This window comes from Lindgomyces ingoldianus, assembly GCF_010093535.1.
Source record: "Lindgomyces ingoldianus strain ATCC 200398 unplaced genomic scaffold BDR25scaffold_3, whole genome shotgun sequence".
Lineage (NCBI taxonomy): Eukaryota > Fungi > Ascomycota > Dothideomycetes > Pleosporales > Lindgomycetaceae > Lindgomyces > Lindgomyces ingoldianus.
In genome coordinates, this window is record NW_022985164.1 from 1,519,569 (window position 1) to 1,537,093 (window position 17,525).

General features: G+C 51.7%; 5 protein-coding genes across 5 annotated transcripts; 2 read left to right on the forward strand and 3 right to left on the reverse strand.

Moving 5' to 3' along the window:
• Positions 1-1,382: 1,382 nt before the first annotated feature.
• On the reverse strand, positions 1,383-6,532 carry BDR25DRAFT_349631 (uncharacterized protein; the record flags this gene model as incomplete). The annotated part of the gene is made up of 31 exons (XM_033694579.1): positions 1,383-1,518; positions 1,551-1,639; positions 1,714-1,777; positions 1,817-1,879; positions 1,920-2,248; positions 2,278-2,559; positions 2,585-2,804; positions 2,857-3,401; positions 3,454-3,498; positions 3,567-3,626; positions 3,656-3,802; positions 3,855-3,905; positions 4,020-4,137; positions 4,182-4,312; positions 4,351-4,477; positions 4,553-4,675; positions 4,728-4,840; positions 4,875-4,909; positions 4,939-4,988; positions 5,018-5,143; positions 5,181-5,321; positions 5,379-5,408; positions 5,444-5,513; positions 5,541-5,594; positions 5,648-5,718; positions 5,775-5,784; positions 5,829-5,941; positions 5,982-6,139; positions 6,180-6,246; positions 6,299-6,330; positions 6,365-6,532. 31 exons carry the CDS (start codon positions 6,530-6,532, stop codon positions 1,383-1,385), a joined length of 3,768 nt encoding a protein of 1,255 aa, XP_033553394.1.
• Positions 6,533-6,885: 353 nt separating this feature from the next.
• On the reverse strand, positions 6,886-7,936 carry BDR25DRAFT_252639 (uncharacterized protein; the record flags this gene model as incomplete). Its single annotated transcript, XM_033686191.1, has 2 exons — positions 7,634-7,936; positions 6,886-7,574 (listed from the first exon to the last, which is right to left on the reverse strand). Coding segments are annotated over exons 1-2 (942 nt in total), but the record flags the coding sequence as incomplete, so codon positions are not given.
• A 201-nt stretch (positions 7,937-8,137) lies between these two features.
• Positions 8,138-11,801, forward strand: BDR25DRAFT_252640 (uncharacterized protein; the record flags this gene model as incomplete). The annotated part of the gene is made up of 8 exons (XM_033686192.1): positions 8,138-8,288; positions 8,339-8,477; positions 8,535-9,401; positions 10,210-10,319; positions 10,376-10,509; positions 10,566-10,749; positions 10,802-11,114; positions 11,164-11,801. The coding sequence occupies 8 exons, from the start codon at positions 8,138-8,140 to the stop codon at positions 11,468-11,470; spliced, it is 2,205 nt and encodes a 734-aa protein (XP_033553396.1). The 3' UTR covers positions 11,471-11,801.
• An 872-nt stretch (positions 11,802-12,673) lies between these two features.
• Positions 12,674-14,825, reverse strand: BDR25DRAFT_339532 (DNA polymerase kappa). The gene has a single exon (XM_033693399.1). It carries the CDS (start codon positions 14,723-14,725, stop codon positions 12,722-12,724), a length of 2,004 nt encoding a protein of 667 aa, XP_033553397.1. The 5' UTR covers positions 14,726-14,825; the 3' UTR covers positions 12,674-12,721.
• Positions 14,826-15,165: 340 nt separating this feature from the next.
• BDR25DRAFT_67320 (uncharacterized protein) lies at positions 15,166-17,521 on the forward strand. The gene has a single exon (XM_033698907.1). The coding sequence runs from the start codon at positions 15,270-15,272 to the stop codon at positions 17,268-17,270; it is 2,001 nt and encodes a 666-aa protein (XP_033553398.1). The 5' UTR covers positions 15,166-15,269; the 3' UTR covers positions 17,271-17,521.
• The last annotated feature ends 4 nt before the right edge of the window (positions 17,522-17,525 follow it).

Genomic DNA, 17,525 nt, shown 5'->3' on the forward strand with positions numbered 1-17,525 from the left:
GTTCACGATGCTTGGCTGGTGGAGGGAAGTTGGTGATGATATTCAGGAGGCGAGCGATTGGCGAGCAAATTCTGCTAGTCCCCGGCAGTGGCGCGTACGTCGGTGAAGCCTGATGAGGAGTCATTTGGTCTATCAAACGCATCAGGCGTCAAGAAATGCGCTCGCAAATGAGAAATTTCCAAGGTTCGTCCCTTGGCCCCGTCGTCGTCCAGGTCCCGTGACGAGCATCGTGAAGCTCGAAGCGAGCCAACCGCCTTCTGCCGTCTGACCCGATAACCAGGTTCTTGTGTAACGGTCACAGGTTGCCGAGGCAAGATCTCAAACACAACCTTACACCAATGCCATTGACTCACCGCTGCTAACGACGAAGAGAGACTTAGACGTCCCTGCACCGGCCTCAGGAGAGCATCCCAATACCTCGTGGTCTATCTTGTCCAAAGCCTCGCTAAAGGCTGAAAACTAGGGCGCTAGGCAGGCACATGGTTGCGGGTCCGCATCTCCAAATCGTTAGGTATGCGCGGGTTTGCGCGGGCAGTATCGTGAGCTCAGCATTCGTGAGCAAGGCCCCCACCCTTTGAGGTGGCTTGGAAATCCCCAAACGATTGCCAGGGACGACGAGTGAGCAGTCATGAGGGGATCTGCCGGCAGGGATGGATGCCAACATGGATGCTCGTGCAGATGGCATGTGCATGTGACTGATGTGCTTGCTGCACTGCATCGAAGGCTTCGTGCAGATTTCCAGACGTCCGCCCAGCATCATCCCAGAGAAACAACCAATCACTACTATTTGTTGTAGGGAGGTCGGAAAACACGTCGGCAATTACGGAGATTCAAGCAATATTTCTGGAGAGAGGCTCTAAATATTCTGGTTCGTATCAGGATTGGTCATAGGATCAATTGTACGAGAATGGGTCGGTTACACGACTAACCGTAGTGTTCAGCAAACGTGGTCTGGCCGCAGCAGCAAGATTCAGGTTCCTTGGACGGCACCAAAATTGCAAAGTCAGAGGCTGACAGCTGCCCTTGAATTTCAGGCCATTGTTTCTTTTCCCTACAGGGTTGCGTTAGTATCTCAAAATTGGTGATCAACAGGACATGTTGTTAGACAGCTCGGGGAACCTGATCCGAGTTTAGGTGCGCCAGCGCCCAAACTCCTTCTGCAAGGTGCCTGCGCTCGACCATGCACACCGATGAGATAAACGACAAATCCTGCTGGCTTTGGACAAAATGAGGGGCAAGAAGTTACCAAGAACAAACGCCCTATGCGCCTCAAAAGGGGGGTATAGGGACCGCATTTATCAACACGATAAACGGCTGACTGTGCCTGCAGCAGCGGGGACCTTAATCGGGTAACTCAAGGCAGTAACAGACACAATCTCAGGTCACACAAGCAACGCGGCCTTTGCGTACCACAACAGATCATGTTGGATGGCTGACAAGTTGAGTTGACTCCACTCCAGGGTGCCAGGGAAGGCCGATTCAGGAAAATGCGCAGGAATCCAGCGGCTGGTGAGGCAACTATGAGGCATCCACGCCCCCTCGGTACCAACACTTGCTTGTTGGCGACGGCGATGCTGTGAGCAAATTGAACCCGGGAGCTCGGAAACAACCGAATGCCTCTATCTAATGGCTGCGGCGGCTTGAAATGCAGATGGAAGAGGCAAAGAAATTATGCCCCCAATCAGAAATTAATGGTGATGCTTCTGAACACACAGCAAGTCCAGGATCCCAATGACATGGGTATAACAGACCGATTAAGTTATCCATCAATCGAGGGCTGTTATCTTAGCGGCTGACGGTACCACGGGCGACGCACCAGCGGAGTGGTTTTGTGGGGTGCCTAAACCGTCTCAACTCCGTGTCGTCGAAGCAAGAAAGCCTGAGTCACGAGGCCGCAACTTTCGGCGGGTCAGGGACACGGATAGGAACGGGTAACAATCGGTGAGAGATTGGTGTTGCAACACGTCACTATAGGACACCGCCGTTCAGGAACGCGGGATGTTGGTGCTGCCTGTTGCACGGAGGAGAGGAAGGTGATGTGAGATTGTCGGATGGTGTGGGATGGAAGTTGGAGAATTGGCATGAGATGATCAAAAAATAGCGCTGCTCCGTTTTTGATCACACCACGCCAAACAGCTGTAACGTCGTACAGGAAACAGGGAATATCATTTTCATTGAGCGAAGTCGTATCCGCTTGACTCTCAAACTCTAGCATAACGTCTGGAAGTCCAAAGGCTTCCTGGAAATGCTCCGGGATAGGCGCGGGCGTATTGTAACGTCGTACAGTGCAGTCATAGCAAGTTTCGGATAGAGCAATACTGCAAGTGTGATAAAGTATTCATTGATCAAAATTAGCGTCTGATAGACATATGGGTATTCCGATATTTCCATGCCCTTCCTTGCAGATGATAAACTCCCAAAATAGCCCATGTCTAATGTACAATCATGTTCATGATTTGGCGCCAGCTGATGCATTAACCGATCGAAAAGCAAGTAGAGAAATCGCTCAGTATTACAACGACTGGAGAAAATCCATAGCAGCAACCAAAAAAAAAGAAGCTTCGCTGATTCCATCCACCCGAACCAGCGTGTGTTTGCGGAAGAAGCAAAGTGAGCGATGTTGAGTCAGAAGGCCTGAGGCGGCAGTAGCGGAAGGCCAAGCGGTAGGTGATTGGAGGTTCCAAGAGCAGCTTACGCCTTCCTCAGAGACGGGTGATGCGCAGCATGCAGTGAACAGGGCTGCGGCAGCCTGCAGTATGAGGAAGACAAATTCGATGAGGTCGTCATCCGAAGGCTTGGTTAGACTGCTTTTATCCGGTAAAAAGGTGCAAGAGCGTGGCGTTGTGGACGTGTGACAACAGCTGACCGGGGTGTGCTGCAGGAGGTGTATCCAATCCCATGGCCCAGATCCGATCGTGCTGAATGATACAGATGCCGTGAAGAACAGTATGCAGTCCTAGCAGAGCCATGTGGGATGCGGTTGGGGAAGGTAAAAGTTGGGGATGAAGGAGCCATTGTGGATGGTGCAGAGGAAGATACTGGGGTAGTTGCTGAGGGGTAGATGTCGATGGCATGGGGATGCGCCGAAGCCAAATGCAATTCGAAAAAACAAGCTTGGAGGGTTGGTGAGGATAGTCGAAGGTGTTCGAATCTATTTCGAAGGCACCGGCGGCAAAGGACGTGTTGGCGGCGGGCCAGGGCACGGAGGAAGGTTCTGTGTCGACATGATCTCGTTGCAGATGACAGCCATTGGAGATGTGTGGAGGTTGGAGCTCGAGGGATGAATTGCGTTTGTTACAATTGGGTCGGGCGACGAGAAAGTCGGTAGAGGCGTATTGATTGTTATGGACGGAGAATCCAAGTAAGGCAGGCAATATTAGAAATGCTCGGGAAGATATATGCTTCAGGCGAGGTAGGTGTGTAAGAGTAGGCTGTCCAGATGTGGGATGAAACAAAAACTATGAGGGGCGGAGGGGGCAAGCAGTATTTATGTTTGTGCTGTGATGGCAAGAATGGCCAAAATGTCGGTCAGCCTACATTTGACGATGGTGTAATAAGCTGGGCACCATGGCTTGGTCAAAGCGGTGAGCTGAGGCGTTGGGCTGCCTAGGAAAAGGAGTGGTGAGCTTGGACGGTCATGATCAAAGTGGGCCACCCTGAACCGTGCATAAGTCAGAAACATCGCCCATCCCGGTAATATCGGGGCACGATTTGAAAGAAACACGGAGGCAGCCTCTCTCTGCGCTCGTTTCATCACCCTCGTGACTGTGTGAAGATTGTGTTGATCCAATCCCGTCTCATTCTTGTGCATCTCTTACCGGCTGGCCCTAGTACAACCTAGCAGGCGCAGCAACAGCAAGCGCCGAAAATGCTTCGGATGCTGGCCTCATTCTGACATCACCAGGCTTCCTCGTCCGATATCGTCTTTCCTAATTATTATTAGAGGTAGTTTGTGAGGGATTAGTGTGAATATCTTGGAGCCATGAACTAAAACCTAGTGGCTCTCCTTTCTCTCAGACGAGCTCAATGGTGCCGCAAGGCTGGCCCAAACGCCTCCTTGAGTGTTCCATCCGACTGGTTGCTTGCCAGGTGCTCAGGAACTGACAGGGATCCAGCACTTGTGTGTCAGGACTGAATCTGACACAGCGACAGCCACGAGCACGCCTCAGAAAGGTCGTGACGAATTTTGCTGTGCAATTTGGAAATTTTCTGGCCTTGCTTGCTCTAGTATGGCTTGACGATCGAGTGCCTTCCGGCATTTTCTCCCGTCCTTCTCCCAAGCTTCCATTTCATCTCCCGCTGTGGAAATTGTCTGCGAGCAGCGGCCCCTTCAATTTGATTTTTTGGCACTTCAACGCTCTCTTGGAGCTTGTGCTTGCTGTTCCATGGGTCAGCTATCTCCAGCGAGATGTTACCACCAGAACTGTCGTGGGGGACAGACCAGGCGCAAACAAGGGTGCCAGGTTTGCCCTGGCTACTTCAGGCTGAGGGAGACGCAAGGAAATGCAGGCTTCGTGATTATTTTTGTCCCCTTTTAAATCCGATTTCCTACTTTGTACAACCCGTGTGTTCCCAAGCTGCATTGACCGGGCTGAAGCCTCGGCAACCCCTGTTAGACATGCCGGATTGGGAGCTAAATGGGCCCTGTTTTTTCAGGCTCCTCCGCCAGCCTTGACTGGTCGAGATTGCAGGCAAGCAAGAAAGTTGAAGGCCATTAAATTGTAAACCTCCTCAGCATGACGACTCCCTCGACAGATTCGGCTATGGCATCCGTGGAAAGCCACCGTTGCGGGAGTCTCGGAAGCACATCGTTGAGACCGGTTTTGCGAGACGTCAACCTCTATCGGCTGATGGATCCAAAGAGACCCGGAGACAAGACCGAGCCCAGCCATGGCAAAGGAGGGCTCAGCTGGGAAACGCGCGTGTCGCTGCTCAGACGCATCACTACCACGTGGAAGGCCGGGGTTACAGGGACCTCAGTCGGGACGCTCACAGACCGTCACAAACACGAGCAGACCCGCCGCAAGGTTTGCTTTTTTCATCGATCTTGTCTCTCCCTGCCCCTGCGCAAATCCCAGAAGTGATGAAATTTCTTGAGGCTCTTTGCCCCGCCCATTGCTGTTTGTTTTTGAGAAGAAGCAACCTGTCCACGGCGTCAGAACGAGAGTGCTGTGGAATACGAGTTAATGCATGCGTGTGTCCGCATCGGATCTCCAGGGGCCGCGTGAAAGATTGCGTCAAAGCTTAATTCACAGGAGGGCCTCACCACCTCCTTGTCATCCTCCACTCCAAGACTCGCGTCTAGAATTTCAACAATACTGCTCAATTTCCCATGATTCGAGTGTGTGCCAGAGACATGGAGTGCTTACTCTTCTCACGAACATATCAATTTCTGCGACGCGAGTTCGCTCACCATCTCTGATGACTTTTTAAACAATTGTACAGTCGATTCTCAGGAGTCCGGAAAGTGCGGAGACCGTGAGACTCTCCGCTGCGTGTCGCCTCAACCTTCACTTTCTGTCATCAGGCCACCAGATCACTCCCAATACCCACATAGCCCATAACTGGACATCGTGTGCCTGCCATGCTTAGAACTAGAAGAAGTCGTACGTCCACAGATTCAGCTCCTCAGCATATTAGCATATACCACAAAATATAAACCAGATCAAAATTTCTAGCCCGAAATGGATGTCATGTTCCATACGTGCCAAGCGTATACTTCAGTGAGCAGTCATTGGTTATATACAGTGCACCTTCATATGTATATAGTGTACTCTGGAGATGCTGGTAGCACTCGTTAGATTACATGAAACAGCTCCCTCCTTCACACCAATTCAATCCAAGACAGGTACCCATATGCAGGTACGCGCGCTTTGGATCGGCCGCCACACGGAAAGATGATTGAGAATGCCACCAGCCCTGAATGTGGCTTACATCTGCCCTGGGGAGCCAAGCGACGTTGACCACTTGACGCACGCCACAATAAAGTCAACCCGGGATCAGGACCCAGCCTCGTCGTAGCTGTTAGACTTTCAGTGGCTTCGGCTCGCGGTACGGAGCGCGCGAAGCGTGGAATCGAAAAATGGTTCGAGACACCGCCGCAGAGCTTCCGAGAAGTTGCACTGAAAACGCCGCCGCGCTGAACACGACAGCAATGGCGCAGGTGTGTAGGTTCGGACAACGCAAGTCTGCGGCAGACTTATCCGAAACATCGCGCAGACGCTTGAGGGATACGGAATACGGTAGCTTCAATTGACATTGCAATGGTGTAGGGGGTTCAGAGTCTATTCTGCATTACCATCCTCTTGACAATCTTCTAAGTTGAAGCAACTGGATTGATGGATCAAGACATCCCCGTCGACACCCCGTATTTCACGTTGTAGGACAGGTAAAGCGTTAATTTCGGCGATCGACTCATCCAGTCGTTCTTACCTGAGCTAATGTTAATGATAGTTCGAGTTATGCAAACAATGCTATCCTGTTCTTTCAAACATCTGAGAGCCCGACTCCAGGGCTGGTCGGCGACGAACATCGCGCTTCATACGGTCGTCGCTAATGCCTTCACACCAATTCAACAGAAGCGAACCATCGATCATGCAATTCTGTCATTCTTGGAGTGAGCTGCATGAACTAACACCCAAGTCGGGAACCCCGCAGATCACCGATGAATTGGCTTCAATTACCAACAGTGCGTCCACGTGGATGATGAACAGAGCGGAGCCACCAACATCCATTTGGAAAACCCTGGCTTGTGGCTATTTTTAATCTCTCAAGACCTCGTATTAAGCCTCGCATGGCGTCCTTCTTACCTATTCTAACCTTGAAGGAAAGCGATGCTACCACAAGATAGATTAAGGGTTCGTGGGGGCGTGCTCATCCGTTATCATCGTCATCATCGACCTGCCCTGCAGCAGCTTGGGTTGAGACCCAGTTCTCAAGCATCTGTTGGCTTGATGGGACCCCACTTGTAGCAGCCGAGGCCCTAGAGGCCTTCCGCTTCACAACCAAACAAAGAATGCGACCGTAAATATTGAAGCCATCGTATGATGTGTTCAGCCCGAGGGTTTTTTTTTCGTCCTGCTGCTCTGGTCCGTCTTTGCGTAGATCAGCAGCATCCAAAGTGCGTTCGCCTCTCTTGCTACGCTTGGTTAGAGGTGCTAGTTCGAATCGAAACGAGTCATCTGAGTCACTGGAATCGCTGACTGCTTCTTCCATGGCCGAACGTCTCCTGCGTTTATTCCGGCTGGAGTTTCGAATAGTGTCACCGTCACAACCTCCGCCAACCTCCGGAATATCATCCAGGTTAACTGCCACATCGTCATCTTCCTCTTCCAGGATAATCGGCTCCTGGTTGTCCTCGGCAATGACCACGGGCTGCTCATTCGTCCCTGCAGTCAGCCAGCTAGTGAGCTTGCCCGAGTTGCTTTGAATACGAGGTTTGTCCTTGAAGACCTTTTGCTTTGTTAGGACGGAATGACGTGATGAGAGCTCCGTCAAGAAGATCGAGACCTCAAAATCGTCTACAGAAACGTCAGCGATGAGTAGGATTAGGTGGTACAAGAAACATTTTGTGTCTAATTGATTAAGCAGCTAGCTTAGCTGCCTCAGAACAAAACCTTGACAGCCAAACGACAGCCAAACTCACCCTCAACAACAACATCCTTGACCCCCTTCTTCCGAGCCCTTGCTCCCCTGCCCTTTACCCGTTCATTTTCTTCACGCAACTTGGGTAAGATTAGCGGTCGCACAGCTTGAATGACGCGTGGAAGAGCTGGATTGTTGCGTCTCAGAAGCCATGCCTCAGCATCAGCCGGCCGATCGAGATAGATGCGGACTTCAAGGACGGAATGCTTGGTTATCCTCAGATATCGTCGAAGCGGGGCCATTCCCCAGTTTCAATAGCGGAGATGAGGGCGTCGAGGGAAGGAGGTCGTACGATAACTAGGGTTGATGGAGCAACGATTGCGGGGATTGGCAATTTATGCCCACGGGGGCTATGACGTGATCACATGACATGGCGCATGCGTGTGCCAAGAGAACACTCGGTCTCCACTTTCAACCCTGAACTCGCTCATCACATTTCCACGCAATAAGTGGCGGAACCATTTCGCAATTCAATTGCAGCACCATTGAAGGCATGGTTCTGGAGCTGCATGTCTGGGGACCTGCATTTGGGCTTCCTTCAATCGACGCAGAATGCATTGCCGCAATAGCGTACTTTCACCGCATTGTTCCGTATCCACAGTGGGTGCTCGTGGCGAATCATGACACGTCTACCAGCCCAAGACGTAGGTACTTTGAAGCAGGCACTATCCCAGGCTCTAACTTGACCGCCTAGGCGAATTTCCTGTTCTGATTGACAGCATTGTGCGAGCTACTGGCTTTTCTGCAATTGTTTCATACCTACGAAACCACCGCTCAGGAGCGTACGATTTGGACTACAATCTTACGCATGAAGAGCAGACAGATAGGACTGCGTAAGTTTAGACATTTGAGTGTGCGTTAGTTTCAATTACGCTAAATAAGGACTGCAGATTCATATCGTTCCTTCAATCAACTGCCGGCCCGCTCGTCGACCTCAACCTCTATGTCTCTTCCGAGAATTACAACTCAACCACATCCTCTGCATATACAGCGATTCTTCCGTGGTACACGAATTACACGATTCCCCCGGCACGTCGAGACCTCGCCAGAGCACGAACCGCTCATCTGGGCCTCAGCAGCCTTGACGTAAACATAGCAGAGCAAGATGGATTTGAGCGGGGCGGTAGTCGCGTTAGGTCAGAGTTCGAGGCTGCCAAAAAGGCTGCGGGACCCCCATCTGAGAGTCGAACAACACAACCGCAAACACTAAGCATGGGCCGTGGCAAGGGCATTCAAGGTCTTCTTAGTTCCCCCATCTATGCTGCCCGGTTCAGGCTTGACACACTGACAAACGACCTGCTTGAGCCATTGTCAAATCTTCTAGGAAAGAAAGATTACCTACTCGACGGTGGCAAGCCATCAAGCCTGGACTGCCTTGCGTTTGCCTACCTAGCCTTGATGTTTTATCCGCCAGTACCACAGCCGTGGCTCAAAGAAGCTATACAAGCCCGCTACTCCCGCATTCTCAGATATATCTGGCGGATGCGGGAAGAGCTTCTTGGTGGTGATGAGGTCAAGGCTGCAGACGTGTGGTTTATCTCCTCGCACAAAGGAACCGATGCAGAGGTCGAGGGTGCGCTAGATCAACGAGGCATGCACTTGCCGTGGCGTCCCAGACCAACGGGAACTCATCTATCGACTTGTGCTATTGCAGTACGCGAGGTGGCAAGCAATCTTCCTGTCATTTCCACTCTCCTGCGGCAGGGAGCCGTCGCTTATGCATCCCCTCCCAGGAGTACGAAGAGGGTCTCGTCTTCGTTACCATCTCCACTCTTTGTCAACATTATCTTCTCATTCACTGTCGCATCTGTTGCAGCCTTTGCTGGGATGGCAATTCACCACCGTCAATCTCCCCGAGAAGGTGACTTAATTTTTCGAGCGCTCCGCCCAAGCCTACGCTTCGAAGGGCTCGAAGCTGGCAATATCCTGAGTGTCCTCACAGGTCAACTCCCGCGGGCGTCTCCTGGAAGATTTTAGACTATAGAATACTTCGCTTGAAGCCTTGATTGCAATCAGCGCAAAAGATACCCAATATACAACTCTTCATTCTGTTCTTCGGGTTCCCACAAGATGCCTGCACCACCAACTTTGCGAGGATAGCAACACTAGAGGGCGAAACTAATGAACGGATAGTTACATAGCCATAATGTCAGACATATTATTTCATCCTTAGAATTCTAAATAGGTTAGGCTAAGCTATGAGGTTGAGAGCCAAATCTTCCTAGAATCGCAATATACTACTACTCTGTGGAGAAATTCGGGCAGTTGACATGGATATATGCATTTCAAGCAATCGCCAAAACGTGGTGAGGCTTTTCAATGCGCGCCGTGACGCCGCCTCAGCGCCCTAAGCCCTGTGGCAAGAAGGCGGCGTGAATGATGCACGGCGGTCGACCGCCAAGCAGACGATCACCCATCGACGTCATCCGTGACCTTCCTTCACAACAAAACGCGCCCTCGCCCCTAACTCGATTCTTGTTTAATCCCCAACTGTACAGGCGCTCACAAACTACTTTGATCCTCGCCAGAGCCTTTTGATTCGATACACCACTTCGCGATGCATAGGACATATAGCATGAGGCAATCTCGCGCCCCCACGGCGTCGCAAATTCAAAACCCACCGCCACCGGCCTCGTCAACCAAGACTGGCCGGTTCTTTGGCAAAAGCAATCTTGGTCAGTGCTATTCAATATTCTCTTTGACGTTGGACTGACTTGAGCTGTTCATGCAGGGCACACCTTCCGGCGCAGCGCTGCGGGAGCCTTCGGACCTGAACTAGCCAAGAAGCTGTCACAATTGGTAAAGATGGAGAAGAACGTCATGCGCAGCATGGAGCTGGTCTCAAGAGAAAGGATGGAGGTTGCTGTAAGCTTTCAGCCTCTCCGCCGTACATGTTTGGATGGTAGCTCACAGTTTTGAAGCAACAACTGTCTATTTGGGGCGAGGCATGCGACGACGATGTCTCCGATGTCACCGACAAGCTCGGCGTCTTGATTTACGAGATCGGCGAGCTCGAGGACCAGTTTGTGGATCGTTACGATCAGTATCGCGTTACGATCAAGAGCATCCGTAACATCGAGGCATCCGTCCAGCCCAGCCGCGATCGTGAGCTATCCCTCCCCCGCATTAACAGCGCCAGAGCCTGACCATGGTGTAGGGAAGCAGAAAATAACCGATAACATTGCGCAATTGAAATACAAAGAGCCGAACTCGCCTAAGATTGTTGTCCTCGAACAGGAGCTCGTTCGGGCCGAAGCCGAGTCCCTAGTTGCCGAAGCCCAGCTATCCAACATCACCCGCGAGAAGCTCAAAGCAGCGTTTACATACCAGTTTGATGCGATGCGCGAGCATTGCGAGAAGCTGGCCATCATTGCGGGCTATGGGAAGCACCTTCTCGAGCTTGTGGATGACACACCAGTGACCCCCGGCGAGACGAGGAATGCTTATGACGGATATGAGGCGAGCAAGGCGTAAGTTAACAATGATACAGTAAATTGGGTAGCACTAACTTGAGTACAGAATCATCCAAGACTGCGAGGATGCCCTTACCAACTGGGTCCAGCAAAACGCCTCCGTTACATCCAAGCTCTCTGTTCGCGCCCGCACTCTCTCCCAACGCCGCCGAAACGCCGCCCGCCGTCAGGGGGAAGGTGTGGATCTCTCCCATCAAGACCAGCCTCTTGACAACAGGGAGTCTGGTCTCTGGATCCCAGCCTCGGAACATCAAGGTAACGGATATGAAGATGAAGAAGAGGAGGAAGATGCCCCATCTACCATTGCTACAGAGACTCGAGGCCGGGAGGAGGAAAGACCCGTAGCTGCTTAACTATCAGGCTAACATTCCCGACAGTGTTCTACTCCGTTGATGAAATATCTCCCAGAGCGAGCTCGGTGTATATCCACGATGGAGCGGAGGATATTGTAGGGGAAGCGGATGATTTTGCAACTGTAGCTCAGGCTATATGAGGGATTGCTGTTGATGCGTCACATGTTGTTCTTGGAGGATTTGATGGCGCATATTGGCACACAAACGTTTTGTTTCATTCCCACTATTCCCACACTCTGGATTCAAAAGGAGGGAAGGGGTCAGGATTCCTAGCTTGAAGGAAGATGTATAGTAGCGAAGTAGTAATCTCAGAGCTTGACTTATCACATTCAAACTATTCTTCTTCGCCCGAGACTTGCGTCAGTTCTCCCCGGAAGCTGGAGTGAACACCGCTGTACTAGTTGCAGCTAAGTGAGCCCACCTTGCGGCTTCCCCTACAAGTATCAACACCTAATCCTTCCCCTTATTATACTATTTATTCCCTTGTACAATCAAGAGACATGATTGCCCAATTATTTCTCCATGGCTTAGCCATAGGATGAAATTCATCGACCTCCCGTAGCATATATTATGTAGGACATGGGTTCTTCCCAACTAAATCTCTTATGCATGAGTACAAGTTCCATTGGTTGATCGATAATGCTTGATCGATAATGCTTTTCGCGACTCTTTGTCAATATCGGACAGCTTTCAATCCTTGCTAGCTTTAATTGAATGTGGACTTTCCGGTTGATTTGAGTCATGTCAGGAGTCGCTTGTTCCGCTTGGTTTCTGGGCAGCTGTCTTGATGCTATTCACCTCCGGTCTATATTATAGCGCACATGCACTTTTGTATCTACATAGGGGATTAAAGTCGTGACAGAGGCCAGCGCGCCATGGGCACTCTCCTTAATTCTAGGAAGTAGTGAAAGGGTTGACAGATCAAAGTACTCCTGTCAAAGTTGTCTGTCAAAGTTCCAAGCATTGGCGTTCACCAATAGCTGTGTGTCCGGTGCATGATGACGTAGCTGATAAACACAGGGGCATCCTGGTACCAAGAAACACGGTCTCACGTGGTAATCTTAATCATCGAGGGATGGGATAAGTATTGCCTTTTTTTAAATAAAAAAAATCGATGGTTTTTCAAGGTCTGGGGGTATTTGCTTTCAGCTACAAGGAATCCTCCCCTTTCCCTTCTTCACCCCATTACCAATACCCAACATAGCAAGTGTTTCATTTCACCTGATCTAATATCGTTTCACTTCATCTTGATCATGCCCCACTTCCCGAGAAGAAAAAGGCCCGCCGCTTCTCCCTCCCCTTTTCGAAGTTATCCTTAGATCCACTACCGGCCTCATTTTTAGGCCGTCCCCTTTTCCCTTTGTTCTTGGCGGAGGATGCCAGAGCGGGGGAGGGTCGAGGTTTGGCATTGGTGGATGTGGATATCATAGATACGGGAGCGGTGGCTTTGATGGTCTCTTTAATGGTCTGACGGGAGAGGCAGAAGTCGATGTGGGAGTTGAAGGAGGAGTCATCAGGGGATTGGGGAAGGGAGCATATAGGGCAGATCCAGGGGTCTGGGTCTGGGTCTGGGTCTTGGGTTTGGATTTCTGAGTTTGCTGGATTTAGGGGGTTGTTGGCGTTGACGTGTTCTTGTTCTTGAGAGAGTTTTTCGAGCTCGTTCATCTCGTCGTTGCGTTCCTGCCTCGCGGCTTCTTCGAACTCGGATTCGGGCCATACTTCCCATTCACCGTCGTCGTCTTTCATGGTGCTGGGCCTATTGGTGTTGGTTGTGGGAGTTGGGATTTTGTGTCGCCCGAAAAAGTCTATGCCCGGTTTCTTCCTGCTGACGATATGTGTGACTCTCAATCCCATCAGTCGGAGTTTCATGCCCGGGATCTCCTTCATCAATTTCTCCAGCATTGGTAAACTGTATTTATACAAATCATCCGCGAGATGGACAGCGAACGGCGGAGATATCTGCCTGGTAAGAACCTCATACGTGTGGAGTTTGATTTTAAGACACAATGTCCGTCCCTTAAACTCTGTGCGCTGAAGATCACCCTCTAGTTCCTCTGCTATATGGCGTAATTTCTCGCGCAAGGCGTCCGGAGCGCTGATTTCGCGGAATGTAGTTTCGGTGCCGACGCTCTTGCGTTCATAGTCCTCTGCTGGTTGGATTTTTGTGCGTCCAAGCCCAAGGTAGCAATGCATCAGGAACTGAAATGCTTTTTGGCCAAACAGATGGGAGATGTAAGCTCGATGGGCGTAAATATCGCCGCAGGTTTTGATACCAATGGCGTCTAGTTCTCTTTCGAACACGCGGCCAACGCCGTTTACCTTTCTTGTTGGTAATGTCTTCATGAATTCCATGATTGTTTGCCTGTCGCTCGCTATCCGAAACTGTCCATTTGGCTTGTTCCTGTTGCTCGCGATTTTGGCCAGTTTAGCATTTGCAGCTATGCCCGCTGAAACAGTGATTTTGGTCCTTTCGTGGACTTCGGCGCGCAATTGACTCACAGCCTCCTCAGGGTCAATGTGATTATCTTCACAGTATTGTGTCAGGTTGAGATACGCTTCATCCACACTCGCGCTCTCAAATCGAGGATCGTATTCCGCAAGTACAGCCCGAATCTCCTGCGCCTTGGCCCCATACTTTTCAAAATTGAGAGGGAGACAGATGAGCTGCGGACACAGCTTCATGGCCACAAAGCCTGCCATTCCGGAGCGGCAGCCGAACTTGCGGGCGTGGTAGTTACACGTGGTCAACACGCCTTTCCCGACAGCCATGGGCACATGACGCAGTTCAGGGCGGTCGAGCTCTTCGACCGCCGCGTAGAAAGCATCGCAATCGATGTGCACCACCACCTGGCTCAAGTCCCTCCCGAGCTCCAGCTCAGCAATGTAGTCGTCTGCCCTGCGCAATTCGGGGCCGAGGTCAAGATTCTCGAGTTGGCGTTTGCGGGCGAGGATCTTGTTGATTTTCTCCGTGAGGCTCTTGTCCCTAGCCTCCTCGTTGTTGAAGAACTTGCTGCCTTTAGAGGCGTTGTATATAATCTCGGAGACCTTTTGCTGGTCGACATTGTCTTGGCCGGACTTTGTGAGGGAGGGGCCGAGGAGGCTGTACTTGAGGGAGAGGTGCTCGTTGGAGGGGGTGCGGGATGACAGCGGGTGAACTTGTGGAGCACCGGGATTATTGGAAGGCTGTTCAGGACCTGTGGCCTTGGAGTTTGAGGCTGGTGATACCTCGAACAGGCCATGGTGGGCACTCATCATGGTGGTTGTTGAAGGCAGTGACACGGGGGTCGGGCTGCTTCAGCGCCTTAGCCTACTGCATATTGGCGTCTTCTACAAAACATGGACATGAAGAACCCAGGCTCCAAGATTGTTATGGAGAGGATGCAAGTTGTTGTCAGGGTTGAAGCCTTTGAACGCGCCATCCCTGTTGCCCGGACGGCACGTGCCTCGGTTCCGGCCGCTCATCTCAAAAGTCCGGGTCGCGATTCCTATCTGACCCTTTGTGCCTTCTTCCTCACACCACAACTGACTAAAGAATTCGTCAAAGGCGCCAATAAAACCCTTACTTGTCCCCGTTCCCTCCTCTCCACGCATTGGCCTTCTTTTGCCTGGGATCTACGACGGAGAATGACATTGGCATTGTAGCGGAGCGGGCATGCCAATTTCTTGGTGTGTTTTGGCAGTGTTTTGATCAACACACCGTATCTTCGCCAGAGCTCCACACGCTGCGACCCCACCGATCATGACCACTCCCTTCACATTGCGGATCGGCCTCTAGATTTCGACAAGTCCACTGTGGACCATGCCCACCGATCGTTCCAACACCAGCAATGGGCGCCCTTTGATGCCCACACTGGCCACCACCCGCACGGCCAAAACCCCCATCACTCCCCGCCTTGCTCCCTCGATTGCCTCCGCAAGCACCTCGCAGTCCGTCCGCACCGTCCGCAGCGATGCCGCCACTACTCCGAGGGCCAATACTGTCTCGAGGGACGACCTCTCCACGCCCGTGAAGTCGTTTCTCAGCAGCAATATCACTCCTCGCTCATCGTCCAGAAAATCCCGTGTAGGCACCGGCAGCGGGCGCTCAACCCCCAGCGGTACACCCTCCGGCACACCCTCCGGAACACCGAGCAGCACTCGCCCCTCATCCACTATTGACCTTCCTTCAAAAGAACACCTCTATGGCTCCGGCGGGCTTGGTATTAATGGTCTTGGAGGTGCCAAGGACATTTCGCCCTTATTTTTCCGCGCAAATGATGTCAAGAATCAAGATGCCACATTGGGCGCGCCAGCACCGAAGAAGAAGGGCCCTGTGTTCTTCTATGCAAATGGCCAACAGAATCAGGGTCCACGGTCGCCATCAATTCCTTCACCGCCTTTGTCATCCACTGCAAGATCTCAGCCCGACAGCAAATTCTTCCATGCTAACTCTATTTCTGAGCCAAGAGGCCCCTCGCCAATCCTTACTCCACCGCCAGTCACATCGCCAGACCCGTTGCAGAAACCACCTTCCCTTCGGCCGCAGTCACCATCCAAGGACACCATTCACCTCTCTTATAGAAAAGGTGCTTCTCAGGTTATCCGACCGAATCTCCAGAGCCGGCCATCTGCCCTATCCGTTCTTCCCGGCCACGCACATGCACCAACGGAGCAATCCCACGTCTTCGACTTCAATCATGACCGCTCGGCGAGGAGAAGATCCAGCTCGGGCATGTCTGTCGGCCGGCCTGGGCACGCCAAGAGCAGCAGCTTGTCGTCCATTGACTCTGTGACTTCGCTCAAGCGGACGATATCGACTGATGCGCCTGCTATTATACCAAGCCCACTTCATCATGAAAATCGGCTTGTGAGTTCCGGCTCGTTACCTGAGAGTGTTGCGTCCGCGCCTACTCCACCAAAGGAGATCTTCTCGACTTTGGGATCTCCCGGCCTTCAAAGCCCTACCAAACCAACCAATGGTCCAAGCCCTCTAGAGCATATGAATGAGCTGGCGGCAAATGCCCGACGGGAACGCAAGGTGCTCGATCTTGAGATCAGTAACTCCTCATTGCTAGCCATCAACCGGCAACTAGAGAGAGAAGTCCGCAAGCAAAAGGCCGAGATACGGCGATTCCGTCGGATGAGCAGAGCGGGCAGATTCTCTGCCGACAACATCGTTCCAAGTCTCGAAACCTTTTCGGCCATTGGCGTGAGTGAAACAGGCGAGCTTTCTGATATGGAGGAAGGAGAGGAAGAGGCACAGGTTGAAGAAGACGAACAGGATGAATATATCAGTGAGGACTCGATAGACGAGGGCGCGCTGTCCCCCAACGCTCTAGCAGAACGAGACGCCGTCCATCTTATGCGGGATGAGAAACGCCTCCAGCTAGATCTCTCGAAGCATCGGGAGCTCCTCGTCGACAGTCAGAAGATGAACCAGAGCCTGAAACGATGTCTAAATTGGACAGAAGAGCTTATTAAGGAAGGTCAAAAGGCTCTTGCATACCAAGTCCGCGTCAGCGACGTTAAACTCGGGGGACGCGTCCTTGATTCCGAGTACCACCTCGACTCTGCATCTGCAGCTGAATCACACACGCTGCTAAGTCCCTGGACACCTCCGTCGCGAGCCACTGACCCCATGGAGCTTGCTGGTTCCCTTGCTGGCTCGGACCGTACAGACAGAGATAGCGGGATTGATGTGGATGGTATGAAACCCATTGCTCCGGAACTGTATGGAGAGTTCCTGCCACTGGGATCACCGCTTGCGGAGACACCTTCGCGACCGCCCCGGTCAACGGATCAGTGTGGAACCACTTTCTGAGGTAGCCTTGGCCTGGGTTTCAGGAATGACATAATATAGGTATCCTGTTATCTGTCCCTCTGATCTGGCACACCCTTGAGATATGTACCGGTTCGCAAAACAATACCGTCATTTCTCTCAAATTTTCTTTGTTTAATTACCACCCAGCAACGGCGTTCTTAGGCGGATATGGGTTGGCACACCTACACATCACAGTGGCTGTATACCTAAGGTGGCGCAACCGGCATCACCACGTTGAGTGCGATCTCAACGTCC